Genomic DNA, 26,633 nt, shown 5'->3' on the forward strand with positions numbered 1-26,633 from the left:
AAGTGTTAGTTTCTTGGGATGAAGCCAGATGTGACAGAACATTTACCCTGAAGAGTTAAAAGCAAGATGACTTTCAGAGCAGTGGAAGGAACCATTGGGCTGGGGAGTGAGGCTGACTTTGTAACTCAGACTCAAGGGAAGGGGTTAGATGCTATGATCTAGAAATCAGGTTTGGCCTAAAAGTAGAGTCTGAAGCAACTTAGGGTGATTTAGTGTTGGTCCCAGTCAGTAATCCGGGTGGGTCTGAATATCTTATGATGCTGGCAGATTGTAAACTTTTCTTCAAGTTCCTAAAAACAACATTTGAAACAAATTATTATACAATGGAAGAGAGGCTAGGCCAGGTATAGAGTATAGGAGATAAGACCAAACTGCCTTGTCGACCATTCTATTCTCAACTGTATAAACGTAAATTAGAATTTTAGGTTTGAATTACGGATGAGAATTTAAATGTATGACTAAAAGTACTTATCAATATCTTATGTACACTTTGTACCAAAGTACATTTCCAATTGTATAATAAAGGTTAACAGGGAAAAAGATTCACTGAACAGAAAGTTGGTTTATGGAATATTTTAGTATGCTACATAGTATTAGAGATATATACCTTCGCTATTACAAAGATTGTAAAGGCTGGCAAAACAGTGAGCTATCAATTAAGCAAAGAAACAACCTACATCCCAAGAGTTCTTAATTATTTTCTTTAATAGTTACAGACCAACTTCCTTTTACACGTAAACGAGCTTTTTACCATCTGGCAATTAACCAATCTTTTACTGAACAAAAGGCTAATTCTGAAATTTGTATTTTTGGCTTGGATTGACTTTAAAATTTTCCTTTTCTTGTTCTGTGTTCACATATTACAAATAATCAAATATATTTTCAAATTTAGATTCATTCATCAGTAAATAAATAAACAAATCTCCACATCATAGAGGTTGGTACTAAGCTAAGGCCATACAGACACAAGCGTTGGTGCCTATGTTATTACATTCTCTAGTTGTTTTTCTAATAAACTTGACTGTAAGTGTAGTATCATATTATTGCTGGACTCTTTAGGTGATGGTACATCAGAGAGAACACAGAGAAATATCTAGCTTCATGTGTGTATTTAAAGTAAATTAGTGATTTAATTAAAAATTCTTCAAATCAATCATAAATAAATGGTTAGTAGGGGATATCTGCGGTGTAATTAAGCTTTTAGAAAGATACATATTCTTGGGGGCACCTGGCTGGCTCAGTCAGTAGGACATGTGACTGTTGGTTTGGGGATTGTGAGTTTGAGCCGGGGTTGGGTGTAGAGATTACTTAAAACTAAAATCTTAAAAAAAGGTACATATTCTCTTTTGACAGCCTCCTGCATGTAATAAGGACCCCAAACATAATTAATGATTTGCTGAGCAAAGAAAACCAGTTAGCAAATTATAGTTTATAGCAAAATATAGTTCAATTTTTATTTTTACATTTCTTCTGCTGCTTAAAGTTTGAAGTTAATTCAGCTACTAAAGTATTATGAAGTGATTGCTTTGTGTTGTTTTTTAAACAAGAAGTTTTGTCGTTCTGGAATTAGCCATAGGTCTTCAGTATTATTAATTCAATAATAGCATCAAAAAAAAAAATCCTCCATACAAATGCAAAGCAGGTAGCAGTTTAAGAGTACTTCCAATGAGATTAACATGGAACTTGCTAACTGAAAGCTAAACTCAATGAAATTTGCATACATTAATAGACCAAGTAAGTTTTTGTTGTTTTGTTTTTGACAGGTAGCCTTTGGTAACTGATAGTTATTTATGTTTTATTAATAAACTACTGTCTTATTTTACATTTTTAAGTGCTTGAATCAGAAATAGCATACTTCCCACCAAACTCTTGTCCAAATGAAAACTTGAGATACCAATCTGTATTCCAGGACACTTTTAAGTGCTACCAAATAAGACGATAACATTCTTGGGAAACAGTAAGGATAAGCTGCCAGTTTGTCTAGGTAGACAGGGAAGCTGACAAAGCAATCCTCAGATTCCTTTCTTTTATTATAAGAGCCGTATTCTAGAGTTCTTAAAGTGAATACAAATTTTGTATTTTAGCACTACAGTTCTTCAGCACCTGAAACCATCATTATTCAAAGATCTGATAATAGCAACGGTGTGTTTTTTGCATGTTACACTCACTTTCTATTTCTACAATATTTTCAGAGGAACTATTTTGCCCTAATTTGAGTTTTTATTACTGTCCTAGTAATTGCAGTTCAGAAAATTCAGTCTTACCGGGCAGGTGGCTTCCTAATTGCATTTTACTCAAGTATTTTATTTCTCAACATGAAAAGCTGCAATGTAGTCTACTAGAGGATAAGAAAAGCTTAATTGCTCACTGCTGTACCCCCAGTATCTAGAAAATGCCTGACCCCAGTACAGGTGCATATTTGCTGAAGGAATCCCAATCCTGCTGCTGAGTAAAATTAATTAGTTCTTTGAGGACTCAGTCTAGATGTTCCTTAAAGTTCCATTCAATGGTAAAGAGTTAAGACTTTTGTTGCTTTGGTTCTAAATGTTCTAAAAATCTTTAATGAACGAAAACAATGGTGTTTAGAAAAATATCAGTTGGTGGAGATTGCAAATGGATGGCTTCAAAGACTTTAGCTATTGTTACAAATCGTATGTTCGGTGTCAGACAAGACAACGATAAAAGTCCCTTTTTTATGATTATAATGAATTATAAAATCTTCTTTTTTTTTTTTAATGTGACCTCAGTGGTTTAAATACGTCCTTATGGTCAATGTATTGCCAGTGCCTAGAACAATGACTGGCTCATAGTAAATATTCAATAAATACCAACTGAATTAATTGCGTAATATTAACATTCCTTTGAACTCTAAAAGCAGCTGGGTCTTTACCCATCCTTAGAAAGCAATGGAGCAGGAACCAGAAATCCCTTAAAAGGTCAGGGCCAGTAACCAGGCTGATCTAAGCTCCCGTTGGTAGTACAAGGGAGGCTTAAAGCACTGAAGGAAGGGTAAGAGGACCCGAAATACGCGTGAGAGAAAAAACAAAACAAAACAACAAAAGAGAAGCATAAGGGGAAAGAAGTTTCACAGTGGAGGTTGGCAGGAAGCCACCGCAATTACCACAGGTCAACCCTTGTTACCCGGCGGTCACCAAGGGCTGAGATCTGGGGTAACTACCACCAAAGCCCTCGGCTACACAGACCCCGCTTTTAAGAGCTTCTTATCAAAACTGACATGACCAAGTTCATCCGAGTTCCTCAAAAAGAGAAATTACAAGCGCCTAATTCACGTCCTATCCTCCATTCCATTCAAATAACGCAGCCAATAGGAAAATCCTCCGCCCAGAGCTAACGACTCCGAGGAGCTCAGACAGCCCTGGAGGCAGGTCGGCCGTAAAGACCGACTGTTGGCCTCCGGAACCCAGGAGCCCTCAGCCAGGCGGGACAACCTTCCTTCCCTGTCTCCGCCCTTCCAGGTTGGTCCCAGCCCCCGCCGCCCAGGCGGGCTGAACCACACCCGCTTCCCTCCGGTGGCCTGGCCGCCCCCGCCGCAGTTCGCGCGAGCGCTCTTCCTGGGGCGGGCACAGGCCTAGGGCGCATGCGCGCTGGTCGAAGGGCGCCTCCCTGTCCGGATCTCGCGAAGTTACGTTAGATTGGCCGCCGGTGACGGGTGGCCGGGCTGGGGGCGGGAGGGCTTCTGAGGTAGGAAGGGAGGTCCGCTCGGCCGGGCGCGCCGCCCCAGTGCTCTGTGGGATACTGGAAGTCTCGAGCGTCTCCTCCCGGTTCCCAGCCCTCCTCTGGCCCGCACTCATAGAAACAGTCACACACCCCCTGCCTTCCCTCTCTTCCCTCTCCGCCTCCCCCTTCCCTCCCCCTCGCGATAAGAAGACCCGGCGGCAGGAGAGGGGATGAAGATGGCGGACGCGAAGCAGAAGCGGAACGAGCAGCTGAAGCGCTGGATCGGCTCCGAGACGGACCTCGAGCCTCCCGTGGTGAAGCGCCAGAAGACCAAGGTGAAGTTCGACGATGGCGCCGTCTTCCTGGCTGCTTGCTCCAGCGGCGACACGGACGAGGTCCTCAAGCTGCTGCACCGCGGCGCCGACATCAATTACGCCAATGTGGACGGACTCACTGCCCTGCACCAGGTCTGTGCACCCCGCCGCTGGCTGTCCTGACCCTGCGGGTTCTCGTCGGCCTCCCGCCGGGGCCTTCTCTCCGCTCTCGGCCTCCGGAGGCTGGGGGCGGCGGGAGACTCCCTGCTGCGGGGTGAGGGGGCGGCTTCCCGCGAGGGAGGGAGGGTGGGAGGGATAGAACTAGTGGAGGGAGGGCTTCTGGCGTGAGGCCCCCTTCAGACTAGTTGATGTTGGAGTTGGAAATTGGGTGATTTCCGGGGCAGAGGAAAAAGGGACTGTGGTCGGCTTGGGGCCCCAGGTCCATTTGTGGACGTGTGTCTGGGAGTTGGGGTCGAGACGGGGAGGGGTGTACTGGGCTTGTACCTGGGCCCGATGTCAATGATATACTTGCACGACGGGGGATGCTAAAGAAAACAACCGACGAGGGCATTAGGGACACTTGAGCAGATGGACGTCTTTGGCTTGTAGGTGGGCATTGGATTTGCTGTAGTTTTTAGGGCTTGATTACAAATGATGATGATAATAATAGTAATCAAGAGCCCTAAGCGGAGTGCCTGAGCGGACGATTTCCTGTTTTCTCCTTTATTATTGTTGGTCATTGGGGAGGGGGGAGACGGGGTGTAATTAGCTGATCTGCACCGGGTGAAAGGGAGGGGAGGGAGGTGCGTACGGTAAGGAAGGGTTCAAAAGGGCTTGCCCACTGCCGGACCCGAACGTACTAAATAAAGTGTATTCTCCGAGAAGAGTTTGCCGCAGTGTCAGAGATCCTTGAGCCCCACGTCTTGGGGTGTGCACTGGGGTTTAGAAAGAGAGAAATAAACACGGGGCACTCTTTTCAGAGCCGACTACCAAGCTCTGATTTTCCTTTTGGGGGTGGAAAAATAAAAGAAAGCTGGTCAGAAACTTTTCTCAAAATGGATGCTTTGTGCATGTTAAAGTTTTATAGTAGTCTGATTGGGATCTCTCAATGTTAGCCAAATAAGGAGAAACTATTGGCAATCCAGAGATAATGTTGCTTTGCCTTTAACAGGCCAAAAGCAACACAACCACGTAGAGTTCTGCATAAAAAAAACAATTTTTAAGTGATGGTAATAGGTGACAGGACATAGACTCTTTCCATTTTCTTACTGGTCAATTGGAATTAACCTAGAAAACGACTTTACAGCAATAACTTCCCCTTACGGTGAAAAGATTTGTAGACTATCTCAAAGTTGCCTTGGTTATGTATGGAAGATCATAGCTGTGTTTTATTTAATACTGTAACAAAAACTTGTTTGGGAGGTTGAAACTTAAGGCTTTGTATTTTATGCATATTGCCCCACTGCCTTTTTAAAAGAGGTGTGTGATGGCATTTTTCCTTTTGCTGCTTCCTGTTTGGTGAATGATGACCGTTTTAAGTTTTATTTAATTGAATTCTCATATCAAACTTGGCTTATAGCCTTTGTTTACAAAGTTGACTGGATGAATTGAAATGACTGACAAGTTGCAGGACAAATCTGGAATTCAGAGTGTGGAACTCAGTAAAAATACAGTGTGGTCTTGAGTTCTTTTTCTGTGTCATTAGAATCTCTAATGTATAGCATGGTTTTTATTTGGCTGAGGTTTATTTTAAAGCATAGCAAATTCTAGATTCTAAAAACGTGTTGGGAATGAAAGAAACTTTTGCCATTAAAAATGATAAAAATGTAGTTATGTAAGATGAAGAATCTTTAAGTATCTTTCAAGTGTAATTTGCATGTGTTAGTACGGAATTGATTCTGAAAGACATTTATTGTATGCTTGAGGTCAGGGTACAATTGGATAATGGTTTACATCAATATGTTTTATTAAAATTGTCAAATAGAAATTTAAAGTTATTATATTTGTGGAGGAACCCAATTGTATTTGCTTGGAGGAAGAGGAAATTTTCTAATACTTACGTTAATGTAATATTAATATTGGCTTAGGTAAGAAGAGAAAATACCCATTACAGATTTCTTAAGGGTTTTTTTTTCCCCTCTCAATTTGGACATGTTGCAAGAATTATCAGACTTATCAATGTTTTCCTGATTAACTGAATTCAGTTGTTTGGCAACATGTAGGTGTAGTCTTTATTGGGTATTTTGTTTTAGCTGAGAAGCTTGTTAAGCAGAAATTTCGAAGTTTATGCATAATCATTTGCATAGTATCTTTTTGTAATTTTATCTGCACATTGCTTATGTCAGTGAAGCCAAAGTCTTTAAAATATCAAGCATTAAATTTTTTATCGTGTTTTCTCTACTCTCATTTCTCTTTTATCAACTCTTGTACTTTTTTCCCATTGTGACTGTGAGAACAAGGAGTTCGCTTTGGGCAAATTCAGAACAACAGTGCAAAGGTGATAAATACAACTTTTTTTAAAAAAAAGAATCACAAGGAAATTTTAAGCTTTTAAGAAATACCTTGAATGGTGCTTTTTTTAAATACTTAAATTAAAAAACCTAAAATTGACCCATTGATATAATAGCCCTACAATAGTATTTTTTTTAATTTAACCTCTCAAAAGATGATATAATACCTAAAATGTTTTTGCTAGATTATCTATCGGTTAGTCTTTTGGAATATTTATGTTTTTGGTTTTAGTCAAGTGTCTTAAATTTCACTGTCAGGATAGTTTTAGAAACTTCACAATCCTTAAATATACTTAATCTAATATTTAGCATCTTATATTTAAAAATTTGTTGGTTGAATGTCCTTTCTCATTGAAAGTTACAAAAGATACTGAATTTTCAGTTATTCTTTTTGTACAGAAGTATGTCATCCATATTGGAAAAAAGCAGTGTTTCGTGTCAAATTTCCTGTCTTGGTCTCTGGAATAGCCTCCCTCCCCCTGACTCCCAGAGCTAGAAAACAATACTAAATAGTACTGAAGTTAAAATAAACTTCTGATTTTCTAGAACTGAAGTCTAGAGTAGATTTTTATTTTTATTGGTGGGCATTAATCAGCTCTGATTTTATAGGTACCTAGTACCGTTTTCTACCTGTATATTTCAGTATACATTATAGATTTTAGGAGAGTAAAGAGTTTTCTATAAAATGCCTTATTGCTGAGTCCTACTGATACTTGCATAAAATGCAGGACTGAGATTTCTTCCAACAGTTTTGAGTTTAACCTTTGATTTTTACCTTAAAATTATATCTACTTCCTCTGTGCCAGTAACTTCCAAGTCAGTTTCCAGTTTTCACATTTCTGCAGAGCTCCAGTCCCTCATTTCCATTTTTCTAGTAATGAAGTATTGACTTAAAATGAAATATTACTCAATATATTGTGATTCTCTACTTAAAAATATATATTTAAGTAGTAATGTAGTAAATAGAGTTTCACCCCCTTTGTCATGGGATAGCAACTACTGTATTTGCGTTTACCCTTGTGATTTCTTCAAAGAATTCTTATTCACACATGGATTTTCATAGCTGAAATACAGTTTTATAATCTACTTTTATCATTTAACATTAGTTTATATATATATATGTATTTTTTTTTTTTCCATATCTTAAGACATTACCTGTATCCAGGTACCTGTTGTTAGACAGTTTTACATCAATGTCAGGAATTTCTTTGAATTCAGCCTGAAATAAAAGTTAAATCTTTCTTTACCAAGCCTACTCTTCTTATTAATGCCTCTGATTCTTTCAGTGATATCATTAATCTCTGGATCAGGCTTAAAATTCAGTTATTGTTTACTTATCTCTTTGTCTACATATATCCTATCAGTTCTTTTCCTTGCTACTCTACTCTCATTAACAACCTAGTTCATACCTTTATTTTATCCTTAGAGTATAATAATAGGTTAATTGCTTTATCTGCCTTCCCTGGCTCTCTGGTCCAATCCAGCATATTCATATTCATCAGGATAATTTTTTAACAGTATCATTTTGATTGTGTCATTTCTCTCCTTAAGCTCAAAGTGTTTCATCATTTAGCTTATAATTGATATATCGCTATTGTGTTCTACTTTCTTTTAATGCCTACTTATTTATTTTGGGGGGTGGGGTGGGGAGAGAGAGAGGGAGACACAGAATCCAAAGCAGGCTCCAGGCTCTGAGCTGTCAGTACAGAGCCCGACACGGGGCTCGAACCTATGAACTGTGAGATGATGACTTGAGCTGAAGTCAGACAGACACTTAACCAACTGAGCCACCCAGACGTCCCATTTTTTTTACTCTTTACCTTTTTATTTCCATGCTTATGGAAATACTTTTTCTGCCACTAGAATATCTTCCCTTCCTTCTTTGCCATTCACAATCCTAGTTATTCTTCCGGGTTCAATGGAGTTGCCAGCCAGTAGGGATCTTTCTGTCCTTTGAATTTGTATAATACTATGGCACTCTTTTCTCTGGGGTGCTCATTATTCCTTATATATTGCCTTTCTGCTGCTATTGAAACGCTTCTTGCTGAATAGTGTTTGTTTTTAAATTTGTCTTTCCTGATAGACTATAACGCCCCAATTTCCCATATTTTTGTATTTCCAGAGCCTGGCACATTGTAGATACTCACTAAAGATTTTTTTCATTTGTATCTTATACAAGATACAAAACTTGTATTATAAGTAGGAAGTTTTGTACTTATCCGTATATTGTAAGATAAATTTTTAAAACACTTCACATCCACTACTTACTGTTCTTACACATAATAGAACTTACATGTTTATAAGACAAATGAAAATCTTTGTTGTGGATATTCTGTGCAGATTTTTTTAGTATCTTGAGCTTTAAAGAATTTCTTAATATTAACCTCCTTCCTAATAAAAAATCTTAAATCAGTTTAAATCTTGGTTAAGTGATAGAAAAATATTGAGTTGAGTCATTAATTGATTTGTCACCTTCTTTATAGGAGTCTGAACTAGGTCCTCCAGAAGAATACAAACCAGAATTAGATCCATATTCTGTACTATTATAATTTTAAAATGAAGTTCTCCTTTTACTTTTCAAAAGACAGACTTGCAGATAAGTTTAGTATTCAATCCTTTTGCTCTTAAAATACAAATTTTATCAACTTTTAAGGAAGTCATTTGAAGCTTCTTTGTAAAAATATGTGGTTCCCCTCTTGACAGTAAAAGGAGTACTTTTGTGCAGTCTTTTCTTAAGTGCTCAATCTTCTCAGCCAAGGCATTTTCACTGAATCGTAATCTGAAATGTAACTCTCTTTAAAAGTATTCTAATAGGGCTACTTAAAGTGTTTTCCAACCAAAAGGAAGAGAGATTGGAAGCAGCTGATACTGAGTCTCTTGTTAGAGAATAGTGTAATGGCTATATATGAGAAATGTTTAAAACTGCAGATAGAGTTTATTGTTTGTTTTTTGAGGTAGGGATGTTAAGATCTTAGAAGAATCTATTGAATCACTTATAAATAATATCTATTTTAAGGAATGTGTAGTATAAATTACTCTACATAATTTTCTTATTAGAAAGACTGTAACACTTTATGCTGATGGCTCTTAAAAGTTTTTATTGAAACCATCCTAAATCCATTAAAAGAAAAAAAAAACCCACCTAAATAAACAAAACTTCTAACCCCAAACTGGCCCCTCGTTTCCTGCAAATAAATGGACAACCCTAGCCATATATGGAGTGTGCGGGTAGGACACCAGTGCCCACATTGCTACTGTTACAATGTCTTCTCTGCCGTTGCTGCCTTTGTGCTTCCTGGCAACAGTTTTGTGGTCTGACTTTGAAGTGTCATAACCAAGACCCATCTTTCATGTGCTTCAGCTAGTGTGATTGCAAGCTGTGACTGAGCATTTTCTAGTACAGCCAGGTAGAAGCACAAGATGCAATAGAAGAAATTTGTTACCACATTTTACAAATGCTGTTTACATAGTAAGAGTACTTGCACTTAAAATTTTAAGTGTAAGGGCACCCGGCTGGCTCAGTCAGTGGACCATGCAACTCTTGATCTTAGAGTTGTAGGTTCAAGCCCCGTGCTGGGTATAGAGATTATTTAAAAATAAAATCTCTTTAAAAAAAAGTCTAGTTAGATGATTTTTTTAGAGATGAGTAGAAAGATGACTTTTTTTTTAAATGTTTATTCATTTTTGAGAGACCGAGACACAGCATGAATGGGGGAGGGGCAGAGAGAGAGGGAGACACAGAATCTGAAGCAGGCTGTCGGCTCTGAGCTGTCAGCACAGAGCCTGATGGCGGGGCTGGAACTCATGAACCTCGAGATCATGGCCTGAGCTGAAGTCAGACGCTTAACCTACTGAGCCACCCAGGTGTCCCGAAAGATGACTTTTATGGGAGATAGTGGATATAGAAAAATATGTTACTGCTATAGCATTACTATATTACTTCTTGAGAGTTCCCGAAGTTGGTAGTTTCATTCCTTTCTGCCTGAAAAATACTATTTTCACCCCTACTTTTTCTTTGAAAGTTTATGGGGTTCCACAATCATTTTGAAAAGATGGAGTATTGGCATTTTGGTAGACCTCTTTGAAAGGTTGAAGACCTCCAACAGTCTTTTGAGTTTATTCTGTGTTGGAATTGGATATATATTAGCCATGGCTTATCACAGTGTTTTATTAAGAAGTAGACTTGGCTGGTGAACATTTGGTGAGGACTTGTTATATGTGGAACCCTGTGGTACATGCTTTTACAACCAATATTTTATTTAATTCTCACAGCATCCCTTTTCACTTGCTCAAGATTACCAAGATAATAAACGACAGAGCTGGGTTCTAACATACAGGTCTATCTGATTCCAAAGCTCAAACTTACAACTATGCTAGGTATCTTATTTTTGTGTGTTTTTAATTTTCTTGATTTTTATTTATTTATTTTGTGAGAGAGAAATTCAGGGAGAGAACATGTGCATGTATCCGTGCACATGAGCAAGGGAGGGGCAGGGAGAGCGAGAGCGAAAGAGAATCCCAAGCAGACTCTGCACTATTGACACAGAGCCCAACATGGGGCTCAGTCTCACCAACTGTAAGATCATGACCTGAGCTGAAATCCAGAGTCTGACGCTTGACCAACTGAGCCACCCAGGTGCCTCATCTTTTAAATCTGAAGAAGAAAGTATTCTTAAATCTAGTCATTATGTTTGATGAGTAGTAGTTACAGCTTTCTCTGTTAATCAGCAGAGAATTAAACACACACATATATATATAATGTGTTTATATAATATATAAAATATATAAACAACACAACACATATATATAATTTTTTCTTCATGTATGTTTGCTGTAGCTGGGCAACACTTTTATGAGCTTTCTGTGGTAACTGAAATAGTAGTACTATATCTAAATTAATCTCAGGAGCAAGGGTTCCTGAGTGGCACAGTCAGTTAAGCGTTGGACTCTTGATTTCTGCTCAGGTTATGATCTCGAGGTTCATGAAATTGAACCCCATGTGGGGCTCTGTGTTGACAGCACAGAGCCTGCTTGGGATTCTCTCTCTGCCTCTCTCTCTATCTCTCTCTCTCTCTCTCTGTCTCACACACACATGTGCACGCGCTCTCTCTCTCTCTCAAAATAAATATTTTTTAAAAGACCTCAGAATCTGTCCTAAATTTTAGGAACTTCAAAGATTGTTTTTGACTGGCCTTTATGTACAGAATATTTTTTTTAATTAAAAAAATTTTTTTTTAATTTATTTTTGAAAGAGACAGAGAGAGACAGAGACAGAATCTGAAGCAGGCTGTAAGCTCTGAACTGTCAGAACAGAGCCTGATGCGGGGTTCAAACCCACAAGCTGTGAGATCATGAAGTCAGATGCCTAACTGACTGACACACCCAGGTGCCCCATATGTACAGAATATTTGATCAAGTGCTTTGGGAGGTTGCAAAGGAACTTGCAACAAAAACTCCTTTTTTTTTGGACATAGAGTTTAGTCTTTAAATATCTTCATTTTCCTTTATCTTAATAATAATTTATATTAATGCTTTAGGCATTTTTATGTATGCATTTACAGTATACACTTTATATACACACATTTAACTTCTAATGAAAAGAGATAAATTATAGGTAAACTCATATCCATATTAATTTTAAAAAAAGAAAGAAAACAACCTTGAGCTTGTCACTACCATTTAATCTGCACTTTACTGCCTGATACAGTGATTATTGGTATTCATAATTAGGGCTTGAGATATTACATGAAATGCTAATGAAATTACCTGAATTAACTTATGAATTAGTAAAACAAACGTTTTAATGTTAATCATGTTTGATTAAAAAAATTTTTTTTAACGTTTATTCATTTTTGAGAGACAGAGAGAGACACAGCATGAGCCAGGGAGGGGTAGAGAGAGAGGGAGACACAGAATCCAAAGCAGGCTCCAGGCTCTGAGCTGTCAGCACAGAGCCTGATGCAGGGCTCGAACTTACGAACCGTGAGATCATGACCTGAGCCTAAGTCGGACACTCAACCGACTGAGCCACCCAGGTACCCCAATCATGTTTGATTTTAATTGGAAGTCTTTTGTTAGTAATAATATCCAAGTTATAAAAGTACTCAATTTTTAAATTCATTTTGCAAAACTTAGACAAATTATATTTCAGGTCTTAACTTAGAAATGGCAATAGAATTTTTTTTCCTTGTTGTTAATAAGTGAGAGCACCATTTGACATGTGATTTACTTGTCCATCCAATCACTGATTCCCAGAATTTTACATTTTATAGACTAATAAAATGTTTTCTTAAATTTTAGTGACTAAAAGAGGATAGCCTGATTTTTTTGTTAGGACGTTAGAAACAACTTGATCAGCTTATACTATCATCATTTTCATAAAGAAAAAGCATATTTCAACAACGAAAAAGTATATAGTATTCAAATAAAAGACACTGGGGACTCATGTCCATAAAATTGTTGCTGTGCTGACCACAGATGTTCTTGATAGTCTTTCATGCAAGTAGAGAGGGTAATTCAGATTTCATGACTCTATTCCGTATGTCCTCCTTCTGGCAGGATATGATATGATAGCATGCAGATGATGGCAGGCCACATCTTCAGGGTATAAGTGCCTGGCCCCTGATTACCCAATGTGGAACAGAAAAGAATTTACCTAAAGAGATTCAGGAGATCAGTGAAAGTGATCCACCAGTTCATATTTTAGGAACTACCAGCTTCATGTTTATATTTCCATAAGCTGTTGCACATGTAATCTTCCTCTGGAATATATTTTCCAGTTTTTTTATGTTAAAGCACAGCTCAAAGCACAATGTGGATTTGCTTGACCACTGGGGTACACAGTGAGTCTCTACTGTTTAAGTTTGGCACCTCTACACTATCATCTTTTAGTATCTCTCTCCAGACAAAATAGGTGGATTCTTTCAAATAGAGACTTTGATTCATTTTTCTTTAAATCCCCTTTGGTATCTGAGTTTTCTTTTAGCAGGTGCATAGTGTTTATTGGTTAAAAAAAAAAAATTGAACACACTCTAGACCAATTTTGTGAAGAGTAGAGTTCATAGAAACAGAACGATGATAGTTTGCATGGATAAATACAACAGAGCTAACAAACATTAAAAATGTTGTCGTAAAGGTGCTTATGCCAATAACTTACTTTTATAATGTTTCACATGCAAAGGGACAAAATTTAACAGGATCTTAGACTTATTTTTGAAATGGAATATATTCCTGATTACCAACACAAGGAGAATTTTGCTCAGTTTATGCAACATACTTTAAAAATGAATTCCTTCAAACAAGTTGTAGGTTGTTGGTTTAGAAAAGGAATCGCTAGCATACTGGCATTAGAAGCTAATTTATATTTTCAGATGATTTTTAATCGCAGCTTTTGTTTTCTGAATAACACTTTACTGTGAATCTCCCCGTATGCCAGTATTTTCTGACCTTATTAGTATTTTGGTTGTTTATCTTTTCATTGTTAAGCTAACCATAAAAAGACAAACTTGAGCTCTGTGTTACTGCCCTAAGTGTGCTTGCTCCCAACTCAAATGCTCTTTCATGGGTGGAGACATTCCACATTGTCATGTGTTGTATAGGCATTTCTGAAATGACATTCAGTAGAAACCATGGAAAGAAATGAAGGCATTCCTCAGCTGTCACCTTTTTAGTAATCTGTTTAAATGCCTTATGTGCATTAAGTGTGAGGTATTCTGCAGGGAGAGCTTCACTTAAAAAGCATTACTTTAGCTTATTAAGTCATATTTGAGCTGAAATTACATTTTTTTCTTTAACATGTTCTCTAACAAAAAAACAAGGTTGTAGAAAGTTTGTGTCATTTTCTTGAATATTTGCATAGTGCAAAGGAGAAATTTTGTGAGAATGTGAATTGACACCTTCTTAGAAGTTAACCATGTGGAAAAGTGTATTTTCCTGGATTAACTGTCAAAACACATACATGCACATACACACGTACCAATTACCTTTATGGGAAACATACTAAAGTACGTACATTTCATTCAGTCTTATTTTAGATGGTCATAAATGTATTCAAATATTTATATTTTTGCTTGGAACATTTCTGGAACTCTTCCTCAGCTCCAGAATGTTCTTTTTTTTAATGTTTATTTATATTTTGGGGGGGGGGGGTACAGAGAGATGGAGACAGACTCCCAAGCAGACTCCAGGCTCCGAGCTGTGAGCTGTCAGCGCAGAGCCCAAGGTGACCTGAGCTGAAGTTGGACTGAACTGCCCAGGCACCCCGAGAATGTTCTTTTGAATATCTTTAGTATTGAGGATTTTTTTTTTTTCTTTCAGGAGAGTTTTTAAATTTTGAAACTGATAGTCATTTGGAGATCTGTCTGGTGAACATGGGTAATCATAGTTAATAAGTACTATCTGTGATTAGATGATATGTCCTAAAATGCTTATTTTTAATTGGAATTTATTTTTATTGGATTTTATTTAACTCTTATTATATGGGACTTGGGTATGTTTCATAGTTTCTTTCTGATTAGCCTAGTGTACTCTTCGTGTTCTAGATTTTGCAAGAAATAAGTGAGTATTTTAGCTTGTGATTTGAACATAGTCTTTTTTGTTTGTATTTCCGCAAAAGATTTTGATGCTGCTACTGCCAGATTATGACACTGTATTTCATTAAGAGCTATTGTTTTTCTCAAAGGTATGTTAATTTGTACAGCTTTCCTTAAAAGATTAGGACAGATAACATGTTCAGTAATTTCCGTATTTCTTCTGAGTACATGGAACAATCTGCATAAAAACTTTGTCTCATATTCAAGTTTTTTTCATTACAAAATGTCTGTTGCTATTTAACTCTTTCAGCCATCATAAAATGCCTCTGTTTCTGAGCATCTCAGCATTTTTACTTATCCTGTGATATATATGAAAAGCCTTAAGTAATTATTAAGCCCTCAGTGTCTTCTATCTACTCGTGCTTTTTATTTTCCCCATCTCCTTTTTACTTTTGAACACAGCTTACTTTCAAGTGTGTTTACTGTTCTATATGTATTTTATCCCAAATAAACATTTTAGAATAATTATTTAAGTAATTAAAGCATCATGGAAAAACAAATACTGGGGCACCTGGCTGGCTCAGTTGGTAGAGCATGTCACACTTGATCTTATGGTTGTGAGTTCAAGCCCCATGTTGGATGTGGAGCCTATTTTAAGAAAACAAAAAAACACACAAAGAAATACTATCCAGATTTTCAGGCCTGGAGGTAACCCCATTTAAAACTTTAGTAAACTCTCCTTTATCTGTCTATATCCAATATATAATTTTCTTTTCTTTTCTTTGTTTTTTTTTAAAGAATTTGTTTAATGTTTTATTATTGAGAGACTGAGACAAAGTAGGCTCCAGGCTCTGAGCTGTCAGCACAGAGCCTGATGCGGGGCTTGAACTCACGAACTGTGAGATCCTGAGCTGAGCTGAAGTTGGATGCTCAATGGACGGAGTCACCCAGGCACCCCCCAGTATATAATTTTCTATAAATGGGGTTACATTTAATTTTCTGGTTTACAACTTGCTTTTTAAATTATATGTTTTTAAAATTTTTTCTATGTTAATGAATACTGGTACACATTTTCCTTTTTAATGGCTACATAGTACTCCAGTGTGTGTGTGTGTGTGTGTGTGTGTGTGTGTGTGTGTGTGTGTGTGTACACGTGTGCGTGTGTACATCCCAAAATTTATTTTCCCAGTTGTCTAATGATGAATATTTTGTATATTTCCAATTTTTCATTATACGGTGGATATCATACTATGTACATCTTTGCTCAGGACAGTGTATTGTTAGGATTGTTTTTTAGAAATTTCACCTGAAATTTTATATGTTTTGCTCAAAACAACATACTGTTTAATGCTTCATTGTGCAAAGACATTTTCAGTAAAGTTTCTAGTATATCTAACATAGAAGACTAACCTTGAAAGTGCTCCTGACATACATCTGTTAAACATTCATAATATGATAATGTCATCTTTCTTTTTTAAGTCACCCATAGGAAAATCTGTTTTATCTGTGTGTTAATAAAATTTGTGTATATGTTATTTAAAATGTTAGGGGCGCCTGGGTGGCGCAGTCGGTTGAGCGTCCGACTTCAGCCAGGTCACGATCTCGCGGTCCGTGAGTTCGAGCCCCGCGTCGGGCTCTGGGCTGATGGCTCAGAGCCTGGAGCCTGTTTCCGATTCTGTGTCTCCCTCTCTCTCTGCCCCTCCCCCGTTCATGCTCTGTCTCTCTCTGTCCCAAAAATAAACAAACATTGAAAAAAAAAATTTTTTTTAAATGTTAAACAGTATTTGTATTTTACAAATACATGATGTTGATACTCATTTAAATTAGTGATTGACTCATTCATACAATAAATATATAAAGCATTATTGTCCATATGCCTGGCATTGTACAAATCTCTAAAAACAATGTTCCTTGCCTGAATGTAGTGTATAATCTAGTGGGTGGCAGCATGAACAAATGATTACAATTTTAGTAAGTGTTAGAATAGAAATACAGGGTGGGATGAAAGTTTTTATTAGGAGAACTTAACCTAGAATATTGGGAAAGACGTCCCTGAGAAAGTTATGTATAGGTTATAGGTAACATGTCTTGAGCCTTTTATGATTCTACTCTCTTCTTGTTTGTCTTCTGAATATCCCTGTTCAGTGTCCCTTTTTTATCTGTTCCTTTCTTAAAGAAGAATGTTCCAAGGTTCTCATGTTTCTCTCTTTTTTCATTTCCATATCATTCCTATTTCAGTTTTTCTCTTTATATGATCTGTTTTCCTTTTGAATGTAATCCACATTTTTTGACGATATATCAGTCTTCCATTTACTAAACTGAAATCTGAAGGCCATCTTATCTTTTCTCCTTTACTTCCCACATACAATTAATATCTCCCATTACATGCACACCTGAAAGAAAAATGTTCCCAAATCCATACTAGCTTTTATACATTCACTTAACAGAATCAAAGGCCTGTTCTGTACCATATGCTATTAAATGCTGGGGGCGGGGGGAGGGTTCATTTGTCTTTTTAATTTTTTTTTAATATTTATTCGTTTTTGAGAGAGGAGAGACAGAGCATGAGTGGCGGTGGGGAGGGGGGGACAGGGCAGAGAGAGAGGGAGACACACAATCTGAAGCAGGCTCCAGGCTCTCACCTGTCAGCACAGAGCCTGATGCAGGGCTCGAACCCATGGACTGTGAGATTGTGACTTGAGTGGAAGTCAGACACCTAACTGAGCCACCCAGGTGCCCTGGGGGGGATTTCATTTTTAAGCAAAACAGATATCAGCACTACCCTCGTGGAGTTTACAGAAGGAATTACTTAGCCATCAGGGAAATGCACATCAAAAGGGTATTTCACACCTACTAGAATGGCTAGAATAAAAATACCAGATGATATCAAGTATTGACTAAAGTTTGGAGAAATTAGAACCCTCTATATCTTTGATGGTAATATGAAATGGTGCAGCCACTGTCAGAACAGTCTGGCAGTTCCTCAAAAGACTAAACATAGAGTTAACCATATAACCCAGGAATTATATTCCTAGGTATATGTCCAAGAGAATTGAAAACAGATGTCCACATAAAAATGTGTATATTAATGCATATAGCAGCATTATTCATAAAAGCCAAAAGTGGGAACAACACAAATGTCCATCAGTTGAAAGGATAAATAAAATGTCCTATATTATGTTACTGGAATTAGTGGAATATTATGTGGCAATATAAATAGTACTAATACTTGATATAATATAGGTGAATCTCAATGACATTATACTAAGTAAAGGTAGCCAGTCACAAAGGACCACATATTACATGATTCCATTTATATGAAATGTTTAGAGTAGGCAAATATATAGAGACAGAAGATAGATTCATGGTTGCCAAAGGCTAGAGTTGAGGGGAAAAGGGGAGTGACTGCTAAGGTGTATAGCATTTTTTAGGATGATAAAAATGTTCTAAAGTTGATTCTGGTGATGGTTACACAACTCTGAATATCCTAAAATTCTTTTGATTTTACACTTGGTTTCTCTTTTGGATAACTAGGTGAGTGAATGTGCTTTGCACAGTATACATTCATTCAGGAAATAACTGTGTGCTTACTGTATAGGTCAGGTGCAGAGTGTATTTGAATGATATTGGGGAAGACTAGCAATGAATAACAAATCATAACGAAGTGTGAAATGTATGTTTAAAGGATATACTAGATCTTGAGCTAACACACAGGAGGGGTGGTTTAACTCTAAATAATAAATCAGAATCCTGTTGGGAGGTTTTCTTTTTTTGTTGTTGTTTGTTTTGGACTTAGCCTTTTTTCTTATATCTCCCTAGTTCTCTGGAAGTGTGAATACCACACAGACAACAATTTATGAGGCTTTAGAAAAACCAGAGGATAAGGATTCATGGTTAGATACTTAGGGTTTTGGTGAACTATCTAAAAATACATGCAAAATTTCGTGTTTATTTTTCTGTGCCTTTCAAGTTCAGAAGAATTCATTAAGAACTTCTAGGTAAAGCCAAATTTACTTTGATGATATTGTAGGGGAGGGCAGCATATGTGTTTTTAGAGGTCTCAGGGAGGGGTGGAATACAAAACTGTTAGGAATAAACTAGTAGTAGTAACAGTCAAAGTTTTTTATTACCTGAGATAACGCATTGTGAAAACAAGGTCATAGGTTAAAGTGAAAGATGAGAGTACTTTTTTTTCAGAGCATATTGGATTTTGCTCAGAGTGGTACAATGAAAGATTCAACAATCTCTAACTTTGCTCAGTTTCTAAATTTACTAAGTGTTTCCAGGGAAGATAAAGATGAAATATGTTATAAAGAAGAAACTTATAACCTGATATATTTATTCTTTTGTTTATTTTTTATTCAAGTATAATTAACATACAGTGCTATACTGGTTTCAGGTGTAGAATATAATGATTCAGCAATTCTGTATATCTCTCAGTGCTCATCAAGATTTAATTCCCTTTATCTGTTTCACCCATCTCTCTACCCACCTCCCCTCTGGCAAGCACCAATTTATTCTTTGTAAGAGTCTGATTTTTTTCCCCCCTTTGTTTATTTGTTTCTTAAATTCCACATGTGAGTGAATTCATGTGATATTTGTCTATTTCTGAATGACTTATTTCACTTAGCAATATACCCTTTATCCATCTATGTTGTTGCAAATGTCAAGGTGTCATTCTTTTTTATGGCTCAGTAATATCCTTCTGTGTGTGTGTGTGTGTGTGTACACACCACATCTTAATCCATTCATCTATCAGTGGGCACTTGGGTTGCTTCCATATCTTGATTACTGCAAATAATGCTACAGTAGCAATTGCACAAAAAGGTTGTGTGGGTTATTTTGACCTTGAGGAAGCATCTTTAGACTTGTTTCAGCTTACACTAAACAGGAAATGGTTATTATATATTAAACTTTAACATGGCATCTTTTTCCCCTTTCAACCCACCCTTGACATTTAAAGCCAATCCGAGATAGGGGGTGGGAGGAGGAGGTATGTGTGTTTGTGTATAAAATGGACTGATGGTAAATAAATTGTTCTCTTTCAAAGAATATTTAAAGTATGAAAAAGTTTCCAGACAGTATATATGGTATGATTCCATTTAGGGGGGAAAGTTTGCATAGAAAAATATCTAAGGTGAGGTGCCTACGTGGCTCAGTCAGTTAAACATCCAAGTCTTGATTTCAGCTCAGGCCATGATCTCATGGTGAGTGGGACTGAGCCCCACACCAAGCTCTGCACTGACAGTGTGGAGCCTGCTTGGGATTCTCTCTCCCCCCCTCTCTCTCTGCCCCTCCCCAGCGTGTGTGTGTGTGTGTGTGTGTGTGTGTGTGTGTGTGCGCGCGCACGCGCGCGCGTGTGCATGCACGTGCCTTCAAAATAAATAAACTTGAAAAAAAGAAAATCTGGGGAGATTATCCCAACTGTTAACAGTGGTTATCTCTGGGAGGGAAATATAATAGATTTCAAATTTTGTCATTTTTTAATCTTTTTTTTAATGTTTATTAATTTTTTTTTTTTTTTTTTTGAGAGAGAGAGAGACGGAGCAGGAGAAGGGCAGAGAGGGAGGGAGACATAGAATCTGAAGCAGGCTCCAGGCTCTGAGCTGTCAGTCAGCACAGAGCCTGATGCAGGTCTCAAACCCATCAACCGCGAGATCATGACCTGAGCCAAAGTCGGACACTCCCCTGACTGAGCCACTCAGGTGCCCCATATTTTTGAATCTTTTAAAGCAAGCAGAAAAAATGATGGAGATGTATCTGAATTGGAGAAAAATGTTTAAAAAACTACTTCTAGTTATGTATTAAGGATCAAATATAGAGATACTGACATAACTTAAGAATTGTAGTTTGCTAGTCTTTGGCCACTAAGGAAGCTGGTGTGGATGGTTAACTGTTTATTTCTGCATTTATGCCTGCCTTTTCTCTTAACCTTTTTATTTATAAAGGAAAGACTCATTGGCAATGTGATGGACACCTTGGGAGAGTTTTTAAAATAAGTAAGAAAATTAATCAGGGGGTTAGTTAAATGTATTTTGAAGCTTTTGGCAAGTGGACTACAGAAAATTCAGAGAAGAGATAAGCATAACTCCCAGAAAGGCAGATAGTTTTTGAGGAATAAAGGGATTTAAAAAAATAAAAATTAGATTTTAGAATTTTAAACAATTCCAGTGAGAGAAATGTAGAGAAAAGATCTAGAAAAGCAATCTGTACAGTGAACTGTTTTGCCCTGTTTTATATGAATATTAAGAGCATTTAATGGTAAATATGTTTTAAGAATGAATTGAATATTGGCCTCAGATCTCTGAGCATAGAATCAAGAATGTTAAGCCCCAATTTACCTGAGTTTTGTGAAAATATTTTTGAAGACCGTGAAAAGAGGTCTTTAAAAATTGTTCTGTTATTGAAGTATAGTTGACATACAATGTTATATTAATTTCAGATGCACAACATAGTGATTTGACAGTTGTGTGTATTACACAGTGCTCACCACATGAGTGCAGTTACCATCTGTCATCATACATTGTTATAATAATACTATTGACTACATTCCCTGCGCTGTACAAAAAGAGGACCATTAAGAGTTGTAACCTGGAGCAAGAATAGGAATAACTAACTGATGGCATGACATTTAAGTCGCATGTCCATTTGTTTAGAATGGTCTTCTTATCTGGCAAAATTCTGATATCCATCATTAAACAGATAGTTTTAGAAGAGATTGTGTTGATCCCTAGATGCCAGATTGAGTTTTCTGAAAACTAAGTTATGTTGATTTTTTATCGTTACTTCCTTTTTTGACAAGGTTGGTAAATTTAAATAAGGGAAATGTTGCAAACGTATAGCTTGATTTTTTAGTAAACCACTTGGAGAGGCTCTTGTTAAGTCTTTGTGGTTAATGTGACAAAAAACTGGCATGAATATTAGGATTAGATGGATTAACCGCTAGATGAACCATATATGCAAGTCAGCCTAGTGATTAATCAATCACTCAGTGCCAACCCAGCGGGAAGACTAAAGTAGTGAGTGGTCCTTATATTCTTAACTAATCTTGACCCTAGCGTATTCAACATTTTTAGTAGATAAAACTACAGGAGTTGAGACAGAACTTTCAAAAAAAAAAAAAAACCAAACCATAAAATAGTTTGTTTTAAACAATAAGATGAGGGGCGCCTGGGTGACTCAGTCACTTGAGCATCCAACTTCGGCTCAGGTCATGATCTCACAGCTCGTGAGTTCGAGCCCTGCATCGGGCTCTGTGCTGACAGCTCGGAGCCTGCTTTGGCTTCTGTGTCTCCCTCTCTCTCTGCCCCCAATCCACTTGCATTCTGTCTCTGTCTCTCTCAAAAATAAATAAACATTAAAAGATTTTTTTAAAAAATAATAAGATGAAAAAATACTGGTTATTGTAAAATATTTGTAATAATATATTGATGAGTATTTGTTGGTAGAGATCATATTTGACAAACGTGAAAAAGAAGGCTACCAAAGAGTAGCCTAGTGGCTGCAGCAACTCTAGTGTCTGACACCAGTGTAATAATTTTAAAACACACTAATTCAGTATGAAGCCAAATTAGTGTTTACCTAGATTTAAAAAAAAAAAAAATCTGTTCTTTATGCTGTGGGATCACATCTACAGAACTGTGTGTAGTTTTGAGATTTGTCTACTGTTTCAGCCGATCTTACCAATTACAGACTTCTTTTGATTATCCACCAGGAGAAAGCTTTGTGTAGCAAAGTTCTACAGAGAAAAACAAACCTATGTTCCAATCCTTTTAATAGAATTGTTAACAAATTTATACATAATTACACATATATACTTGAGGTTCTTCATATGCCATAAGACACTCACCCCCGGAACCATGAGCAACGCTATTTTCTTTCGAGCCCGGTGAAAAAAAGGAAGGAGCTAATTTTCAAAGGCATATACCTACTTATGGTATTAGACCAACCACTAGTAGGAAAATGGTAGAAGGACCTCTTGCACATATTAGTTAAGATTCTTTAAGAAAAGCTCATTGGAACTAGTCTAAATGAAGTTTAGTAATTCACTGTGAGATTATGGATACATATCATGGAATCTGGGCTTCTGGAATGAATTACAACGAGCAACTATATGCAACCCAGGAAGTACTCTAAACTTTCCATCATTGTTTCTAACAGACCAGTTTATTCTCTTTTATAGCAAACTAGATTTCTTGTTTTCCTGTTTCAAAAGGCAAAATAACAACACCAATTATTTCAGAGTTTATATTCTGGTTTAGACATCTAGAGAGAGATCTTTATCTAGATCTTGATATTTTAATCTCCTTCTGGGTTCTAGTTCCAGATTCCCAGGAAAGGAACCAATTGATCCACCTTAGGTTATTCATATGTCATCTTAGGTCATCAACAGTGGCTGGTGAGGCTAGGCCCCTCTGAACAAGTATACCTACTTACTCTTAATTGTGATTCTGATTGCAGTGCATTTTGAGGAGATGAAGAAGACATAAAACAAGAATTAATAAGCAATTTCAGAAAGATACAAATATTTGTATAAATACACAATCTGTAAAAACCAAAAGGATAAAAAAATGTTAAATCTTAAGTCAGCAGTTCTCAAACTTTTTGGTTTCAGGGCCCCCTTTATACTCTTAAAACTTAAAGGCACACTAAACCAGTGATTATAAGTGAAACTGGGGAAATGTGAATAACATAGATCCATTATATCAATGTCAGTATCCTGTTTTATTATGCTGTAGGTTTGCAGAATTTTCCTATTGAGAGAAACTGGGCACAGGAGTATCTCTATTACTTCTTACAACTGCATGTGAATCTATAATCTACAGCTGTCTCAAAAAATTATGTTTTAAATTTTTGTCTTATTTTAATGTGAAATAATATTGAGGAACCTAAAGAGTGACTAAACTAACGTCTGCGTAGGAGGAGGATTCATTTAATGGTTATGGAAAATAGGTTAGGATACAGCAGCTGGGAAACCATTTCAGTTGTTGAGTTCAGAGATGAAAATATTCCTTATGGTCACCCTTTGATTTTATTTGATATTGTTAAGTTTCCTGTTTACTGAAAAAGAATTGTTTGGGGAATCAGCATTTTAAATTTTAATCTTTAGAATTCTGTGTTTAAGTTACAGGGTGATTTGTATTAGAAGTTCTAAGAGTTAGGAATTGATTGGTACTTTTTTTCTGCTTCCCCTTTTCAAGTCAGTAATATCAACTTTCTTAGCCACTAGCTACATTCTCTGTTTTTAATAGAGTTCATGTACTTAACATTATATTGACAAATATAATTTCAATAATTTGAACTGTTAGTATTTATCTTTGTGCTGTGACTATTTTTGATTTGTGTTCTAGTACTGTATTCTAATTTGTTCAGAAGTGAAATTCTTTGTATAATAAACTAGATTGAAAGAATTTAGTTTTTGTGGAGCTCTTAGAAGATCAGAAAAAAAAAATTAAGAACAGACTAATTCATGGAGATTATGTTTTGAAATATACTTTTAAGGTCCATTTTAATTAAATTTCATAGTTATTCTATTCCATTCTGTTCCATTTAGGTCTGTCAGACTTAACTCACATAAGCCCTTTTCTTACCCAGAAAACTCTTCTTTACTCCTAACCAATTAATACTTGTCAGTTTATAAAATGATTCTTCCTCTTTTTATTGTGAAAACAATATGACATTAAAGAGAGGCTATAGTTAGGGTATGGAACTTTTAGTTTATAACAGGTTCTTATAAGAAGTGTGGGAATTAATATCTCTGCATCTCCAGAAGACACTATTTCATTGGAATAGTAAATAAACATATAATAGTGTTTAATTATATAACATGTTATCTTAAGCAGCTAATTTTCTCATGACAGCCATATGAGGTATTTTCATTCTTACTCTTCCATTTATACCAGTGAAGAAAACAAGGTGTAACAGTTAACTGCAGAGTCACAACAATGTTTATAAATTTTAGAGCTGGGATTTGAACCTCGACAGTGTGAGTCGACACGTTATGTTATAGTGCTTCTGTACTACTTGAATCCCCGGATTCCATCCATATGATATCCCCAGGAATCCCTAGGACTAAATATAGGACAATAGTCCAGAACAGATCCAGTAGGTCAATTATCTCCTGAAGCTGTATCATGGTGTGTTCCAAGAAACTTTCTAGATACAGCCAGAGAAATCAAGGTTTAGCTTTTTCCAGCTAATATGTTCTGTTGTCCCAGGGCTCACTGTTTATGATGGTACTATTGAACAAGAAATTTAGGATCCCGTTTGGTATGGTTAATTTCTATATTATCAGCCCTTGGGTCTAAATACCTTTACCTGAAAAATATTAACTGAACATATAATGGCTAAAGTACAACACAGAGCTAGCAGGTGATGGGTCTTATGTTAGTATCTTAGGTTTCCATTAAGTTCTTTAAAATATCCTTTTGTTGGGAAATACTAGTAAAAGCTTATAAAATGCTTGTTTCGTTTTCAATTTACATATATGGGATCATATACCTGCTTTTCTGCTAGCTTCTGCTCTTGTATTAAGTCATTTTTTCCATTACTAAAAGCAAGTTTGTTTTTATTGGCTAATCTGATTCCAAGTTTAGAACTTCTGCGTTTTACAGGACTGTGGATGATAGATAAAAAACAAAAAGACTACAAGAAAAGCACTTCTTAGTTTCAGCAGAAAATTCAAAGGCATCTCTTTTTTTGTTGTTTTTTCTATTAACTGCTCTCTTCTATTTTGGAATAAAAGTAAAACTAGAGCCTGGTTTAGGTATGGTAGTTATCAGTATGCTCTTTGAAGATCTGAAATAATTAAATACAATGCTTTAGATCATCCCGCTATTTGAAATAGAATTGAATTTTCAGCAGAGAGTCTACTCTTTAATTACTCTGTGAGATACTATAAAATGTAACATTGATTAAAGAAAGCTTTATATAGGAGAAATGAATTATGAGTCTGTATCCTAACTAAACCTTTCCAGTCCCAGAGACCCATCTATGTGAAGAACTCTTTCAGAAATTTACTGTGGCAAGCAATCTGATTGCTCCTTAGGCTAATAATGAAGATCACTCCATTTAAAATACTGTGAATCCGTACTGACTTACACACCATAAGTATAGCAGTCGTCACAATTTTTTAAAAAATAGATGTATTTTTAGGTATTTAAGCCCGCCATTAAATGAAAGTAGACATTAGTAGAATGAACTTTAATCATTAAAAAAAAATTTTTTTTTAATGTTTATTTATTTTGAGAAAGAGCACATGGGCAGGGGCAGAGAGAGAGAGAGAGAGAGAGAGAGAGAGAGAAACAGAGAATTCAAAGCAGGCTCTGCACTGTCAGCACAGAGCCCACATGGGCTTGAACTCACAAACCATAAAATCATGACCTGAGCCAAAATCAAGAATTAGATGCTTAACTGACTGAGCCACCCAGACATCCCAACTTTCATCTTCTTTTGAAGGTACTTGCTCTGGTTACCAGTTTCTTGTTTTCATCCCCTCCAAAGGAAATTCTCTACACTTTACGTTTTTTGTTTTATTTTTCTGTAGCTTTTTTTTTTTTTTTTTTAAACTTGATGATCTTTTTCTTAATATAAGCCAAATT

General features: G+C 36.6%; 1 protein-coding gene across 11 annotated transcripts in view; it reads left to right on the forward strand.

Moving 5' to 3' along the window:
• Nucleotides 1-3,649: 3,649 nt before the first annotated feature.
• Nucleotides 3,650-26,633, forward strand: part of PPP1R12A (protein phosphatase 1 regulatory subunit 12A) — a 160,409-nt gene continuing 137,425 nt past the window's right edge. For 4 of the 11 annotated variants that reach the window (XM_086712743.1, XM_086712741.1, XM_086712742.1 and 1 more), the window contains exon 1: nucleotides 3,652-4,145. In XM_086712743.1, coding sequence (XP_086568869.1) covers nucleotides 3,909-4,145 — 237 coding nt within the window. In that variant the 5' untranslated portion in view covers nucleotides 3,652-3,908. Of the gene's footprint in view, nucleotides 4,146-26,633 lie in introns of all 11 variants that reach the window. The other 7 variants (XR_015253468.1, XM_086712740.1, XM_086712746.1 and 4 more) reach the window with 3 other exon arrangements.

The sequence above is a fragment of the Puma concolor genome, chromosome B4, assembly GCF_028749965.1.
Source record: "Puma concolor isolate L17-30 chromosome B4, mPumCon1.1.hap2, whole genome shotgun sequence".
Lineage (NCBI taxonomy): Eukaryota > Metazoa > Chordata > Mammalia > Carnivora > Felidae > Puma > Puma concolor.